The sequence below is a fragment of the Agrilus planipennis genome, unplaced genomic scaffold (genome assembly GCF_000699045.2).
Source record: "Agrilus planipennis isolate EAB-ADULT unplaced genomic scaffold, Apla_2.0 scaffold38, whole genome shotgun sequence".
In the NCBI taxonomy this organism is placed as follows: Eukaryota; Metazoa; Arthropoda; class Insecta; order Coleoptera; family Buprestidae; genus Agrilus; species Agrilus planipennis.
In genome coordinates, this window is record NW_020438882.1 from 1473858 (window position 1) to 1480279 (window position 6422).

The 6422-nt window shown below is 32.9% G+C and overlaps 1 protein-coding gene across 1 annotated transcript in view; it reads left to right on the forward strand.

Annotated features, from left to right (window-relative positions):
• Positions 1-1763: 1763 nt before the first annotated feature.
• The window catches only part of LOC108745264 (fringe glycosyltransferase), a 103537-nt gene continuing 98878 nt past the window's right edge, over positions 1764-6422 (forward strand). Inside the window, exons 1-2 of the mRNA XM_018481406.2 lie at positions 1764-2135; positions 3182-3430. Of these exons, the coding sequence (XP_018336908.1) occupies positions 1890-2135; positions 3182-3430 (495 nt within the window). The 5' untranslated portion in view covers positions 1764-1889. The remainder of the gene's footprint in view (positions 2136-3181; positions 3431-6422) is intronic.

The following is a 6422-nucleotide window of genomic DNA, read 5'->3' on the forward strand; positions in this document are numbered from 1 at the left end:
TGCATTCTAAATATTTAACCAAATTTTTGGGAACGGTGTGTAAAAAGAGTTTTAGTTTTAGAAAACTTTGCGGCTTAATCTACTTTTTATTAGTATTAATTTTTTTTTTTTTTTTGAGAAACCGTAATTGTCGAGAAATCCTGTCGAAATTAACCCTCCTGTAAATAACACCTAACATAAGGAATAAATCACATTGAAACAAGAAACTTGTGGTTATTAAAATTTTTAATTATTAATTAGCAGATAATTACGAAACATTAAACTTAGAATCAATCATTTTTTCATTAAGTTTGGAAATGAGTAAAAAATGTTGTTGTCAGGTTTTATTTATGTAAATGTAATGTACAACCAACATCGTCACCGTTTCATATCTTGTTAAAGGGGTACATTTTTTTAACTAAATATAAAAACCTCCCTTGATAAAACTTCACAACAAGAATCGAAACGTTGGTGTTGGCTGTGATTCTTTACTCAAACTTACGTATTAAGATTAAGGATAACTTCTGCATACATTAGAGGCTGTCGGTGTTATTATTCTTTAGATAGAATAGAGAACAGAAAATCTCTTTTAGAATTAAAATTTCAATCTGTCAGAATTTTTATGAAGGAACAACAATAACTAAGGCCACACAGCTATTGAAAATTTTGTAATCATCGACGTGTCAAAAAAGTTAACGTAAATTTGGTATGACAGTAATAAACTCATAACTGAAATTCTATCGGGATGTGTGGATATTTTCCAACAAAAAATAGAAAGTAGTTATTAACATGTGAAGTGGGATCATTAATTCATCTGATATAACATTTCTAAAAAGCTCCTTTTCTCTTTTACTTCTGCTCCGGTAATGCTATTTTTGATATTTTTAATTTTCACATTTAAAATTACCTACATCTCAATTGACTGGGATGCATGGTTAAAGTGGTTGATCATTGAAACTACGATAATAGAACATTTGGCTAATCATCATCATTATCATAAGATCGTCAGTCCTAAGACTGATTGGACACGCACCTTCACTCTTTCCTAGCCTAAGCTAATCTTCGTATTTCCTTTAAACTAGAACATCTCTCATCCTTGACTATTTGTGAACAGTAATCTAATCTAGGTGTACCTCTACTCCTCTTAACTCCCGTTTCTGCTTCTAATATGTCTCTGACTGGCCTTTCTCATGCCTGAGAAAGTGTCTTCTATAATCATTTGTTCTATTCTTTATGATACCCTTTCATATGTATCCTTGTCTATCCACAATATCATCATCATTCGTCTGTAACCACATTTCGAACGTTTCTAACTTTTTCTTTTGCATTGGGCCATCATTAATGTTTCGCACCCGTACAGCGCCGCGCTCCAGACATACACCTGTAACAACTTTTTTCGAATTTCTAAATTAACTGTTCGTAAGCATATAAGTAACTACTGTTTGCTGAAGATGACCCGACTTTCCTCTGTTTTATAATAAAAAATATATAAAATGTTTCAAAAGTATATTTTTTTATTTGAAATGTCCTAAAAGAAAAAAAGTACGTATTCCTTGTCAAAGGATAAAACAAAAGCTTCGGGGGAGATTATGACATAACTACGCAGTTACACCCTAATTATTTATTTAAATATATTTCTATTCGTTTCCGTTGGTTCACAAATGTAGTAAGGATCTATTCCAGGCTAGGATTAATCGCTAATAAGAAACTTTTTTGTGAATATTTCTTGGTAGTACCTAGCAATCGAGTGCATTTGGATTGTTCCCAAATGGTTCTTTGGCGGGGTACCAGGGGGTACCGCCCAACACTCCAACAACCGGCCTGTTCATTCTGATCCAACTTTGAATATATCAGTTGACGGAACATTGTTGAAACAGTTGGTTGGAAGCGGGAAACCAACTCGACCGCGTATGTTTGTTTACATTCGCGATCATTTCGAATTTGTTCGCGCAATTCATGATTTTAAAAGTTTGTTCGGGGACGGCCCTTACTGTGAGGTGCAGGATGGAGAACAGGTGAAGGGATTAAACCCTTACTTAAAAATGAGCGGGAAGTTGCGGAGACTTTTACAGACGTTTTTTGTCGCTTTTCTAGCCGTTTACACCACGCTCCTTGCATACCAAACATTATCCCGCGCAGGACCTTTTAACAATGTGGTAAGAAAATACACGTAGTGTTGTATTCTTTTCTTTTTCGGTTGCAAAGCTTTCGTCCTACATTCAAATATTGTTTGGGTCAAAAATTAATCACCGAAAACATCTGGCGGAGTTTTTAAATAGGCGTAAAACGCCAGACATCAGACAAAATATGCTTTAAGGATTATATTATCAAGTAATTTTATATAGCAATGAAATATATGTATTCTCTATAATGGTACAAATAAAATAAATACAAGATATAACTTCAGTATTTATCTATATTTACTAAAACTAGATTTGGTTTTCTATAAATAGAACTATAGGGGAAGTACCTGCAGGTTTGTTACTAAACCGAGTGTGTTTTGTTTTTCGCTTTTTGTTTTATATATTTTCAAGTTAAATTACTTTTACAACTTTCAATCAACCATTACTTTTAGGAAATTGTTTTCTTTTCTTGTATCAGTTCGTTTAAAAGGCATTATTTTCTTTTATTAAAAGCACAACATGAAAGAAGTGTTTTATTAGTTCACAAAACTTTCGAAGTATGAGTTAATTTATATTTCACAGATAGACAAATAACACTTTTCTTTTGTGACGAGGATTAAACAATTTAGTTTCCCTGAAAGTTTTATTTCACTTAACAGAATTCCGTTGAGAAAAGAAGTATGTACGTGTCAAGATGAACAGAAGTTCTTGGCCAGCGATCAGTCGAAACTGTCAGACATTGATGGTGATTTCGATCTCTTTGGATCTCATCAGCACGCACGTCGTAGACAATTCCGACAGAGCGCTGGTCAATTTACTTGCTGCTTTTGAACGGTGTGATAAAGAAACTAACGTACATTCTTGTTTATTTAAATGTGAAATATTTGCATAAATTCAAAATCTACTAAATTATAGTATTGTAGATGCTTGTACTTTTTACAAAGACAAAAGATGCTACTAGTGAGCATATTACATGTGCATTTTGTTATTCCCCATTTCACAATCAGTTATCAGTATCTAAACATAGACAAACGTTATTACCTAATATTGGCTAATGGTAGTAAACTTTTTGGTTACAGATATCGGAAAGTTCCAAATTGTCTAATGTTGATTACCGTTATCTCTCGGAGGATCAAGTCGGATCAGTCGTTACAGTTTCAGAACGAAAGCTATTTACTACTAATATGGTAACTTCTGCAACTGCTACAATCAGACCACCGACCACAACATTAGACGACGTCTTCATAAGCGTCAAGACGACAAAGTATTATCATAAAAGCCGACTTAATCTTATTCTGAAAACGTGGTTTCAATTGGCGAAAAAGCAGGCAAGTTTTATTTTGTGTATTGAATTAATTAGGCGATATGTACGTAACTATTCGGTCAAGCATAGGCACTAAATGATTTAACAATCCAACCGATTCAACGCGCGTCGTTTGCGCGGTGCAACGGTTACATTTTAAGTACAAAACTGATCACTTATTACTATAGGTACACCCATTTTCTGTTTCAAAACTGTACTGTTCGATCTTGTAATTAATATCAGCAAAGCTTAGTTTTCTTCGTATTATTTATCGTGTTATATCCTGAACTTTTTCAAAATCGAACTTTTATCATCATCTCTCAACCATTTTGGTTTTAACACTTCAATAAAGGAATGCAAATCTATTACCTATAGCTAATACTTTATGCTTTTATTTTTTATGCTTTTATTAAATGTTTTTCGTAATATGTATCTAAATAAGTTCGTTATAGAGAGCTTGCATTGATTTTAACGACGCCAACTTGGCAAATACTGAACTATTGTGTTAGCGCATCAGCAAAAAACAAATTGCTGCGTACGTTTGCAGAAATCGGTGTTAGAAGTCTGATAATAAAAGTCAATTAAATCAGCGAAAGCGTTATCAGGTTACTGCTGCTGTCATATCATATATTTACGTGGTTAGTTAGGTTCTAATTATGTATATGGGTTTTAAAAAACTAATTATTTGCTACTTTCGTTTCCCAAAACCACAAACAAGCCGGAAAACTTCAGAGGAATAAAAATTAAGTAACACAATTTTAACATGCTTTCACTTTTATAATAAATTATATTTAANGAAATCTTGTATCATAATCAGATATTTTATTATAATAATTACTACTTTAAAGCTAAAAAGGCGCTTTATGTAATAGCTAGCAGTCGAATCTAAATCCGCCACTAGCAAGAATTAATACCTACACGAAAAATGTAATTAAGCAATTTATGAAAGACTGTTTCAAGGAATATTGAGATCTAAAGCTGCAGTAGAATCTTCCAATCAAATAAACGAACATCAATTTCTATGATAAATAACGGCTAAAAATGTAAATCTTTTATTTAACCGTTATTATTTTGTATTCAATTGTACTTCCAATATTTAGCTTAACATTTATACCTATAATGCTTCTGGTTTTCTCGGAAATGAGAGATAACTATTCGCGAATAAATATTTATTTATTTTACTTTTTTAAATACACGAAAAATGTATGTTATATCTAGGTACATTGAAACCGTCAAAAAAGCTTTGCCTGGAACTCTTGGACATTTTTGTGCAATTTGCTGTAACTTCGTATAGAGACCGTAAACTTTTACAATGTAAAGGGCGATCTTAACCCACCAGAAGTATTCCATTTATACATTTAACTCATTTTGAATTTTTAAGTTTTTATTATATTATAAAAGGTTTAGTGAAGGAAAAGTTTTCCACGTTCTTTTTTACGAGAAAAACATGATAATTTTCATTGAAGCTTTTCAAAGACTAGAGAAACTCGCTGAAATTCAATAAAACTTTAATTAAAAAATAAGTTTCGTACAACTAACCGAGCATCACATCAACAAACTTGATGTGTCTTTCGTGTACTAAACAGATTTTCGAAATATTTCGCATAATCTTGATGTTCGGTTTGAATAATACACCTGTTCGAGACTTGTTCGCTCTTCCTTTTAAAATCCTTCAAATTTTAAAAATAAAGCATGCCAAGCAGGTAGGCAGACGCCGACTTGTGCGCCCAGTCCGTGCAAGAAGCGTGCCTTGCATACTGTTTCTTTCTTTAGGCGTCCGCAATGGACCGTACCATGAAAATGCACCAGCGATTCGAAAACAAATTTTTATTACAATAATTTAAACTATTTTAGGTATATACGAAGTTAGATAAGTCAGGATGCAAGGAGTAGTAGTAATAAAAAGAAGTCACTCCTATGTTCGCGAACGGTTAATTTAGAAATTTGAAAAAGGTTGTTAAAGGTGTCTGTTTGGAGCTTCTGACGCTGTACGGGTGCGAAACATGGACTGTAAGCGTGGCGGAAAGAAAGGTTAGAAGCGTTCGAATTGTGGTGTTACCGGTGAATTATGACGATACCGTGGATAGAGAAGGTTAGAAATGAAGAGGTGTTAGAAAGAATAGGAGAACAGAGTATTCTATGGAAGTCAATAAGAAATAGGCGAGATAGGCTGGTAGGACACCTTCTCAGGCATGAAGGTCTAGTCAGAGACATATTAAGAGACAGAAGTGGAAGTTAGGAGGGGTAGTGATAGACCTAAATTAGATTACTGTTCAAATAGTTAATGATGTAGTTTTAGGGAAATGCAAAGATGCGTGTCCAACCAGTCTTAGGACTGACGACCTTATGATGATGATCAATTAACTATTTTTTTCAATAGCCTTGATAAAACCTTTTACGGTTCCGTACCCCAAAATTGAAATACGGAATCCTGTATGGATTCAGTTTATTATCCGTCTATGGACCTACTGACGCAGAATCTTGAAATTAGGAACGAAAGTAGGTCTCTTAGCATGGAAAAACAGTTAATTTTTAATTTTATTTGAAATTAGTTTGTGACGAATTTAATTCCTTTATCTTTGATGCAGAACTGGATATTATCCACTATTTCTTCTACCATCAAAAAAAAAAATGTGGCGTAAAATTATGTAAATAATTAGTAGCTACAAGCAGTTGATTCCTCCCATTGGAAGAGTCCTAATCGCATTTGCCTATAATTGTTTTTCTATTATTAATTGCTTCGACAAAGGATTCATTAATATGAATGATTTTTAGACTTGCATTCTAAATATTTAACCAAATTTTTGGGAACGGTGTGTAAAAAGAGTTTTAGTTTTAGAAAACTTTGCGGCTTAATCTACTTTTTATTAGTATTAATTTTTTTTTTTTTTTTGAGAAACCGTAATTGTCGAGAAATCCTGTCGAAATTAACCCTCCTGTAAATAACACCTAACATAAGGAATAAATCACATTGAAACAAGAAACTTGTGGTTATTAAAATTTTTAATTATTAATTA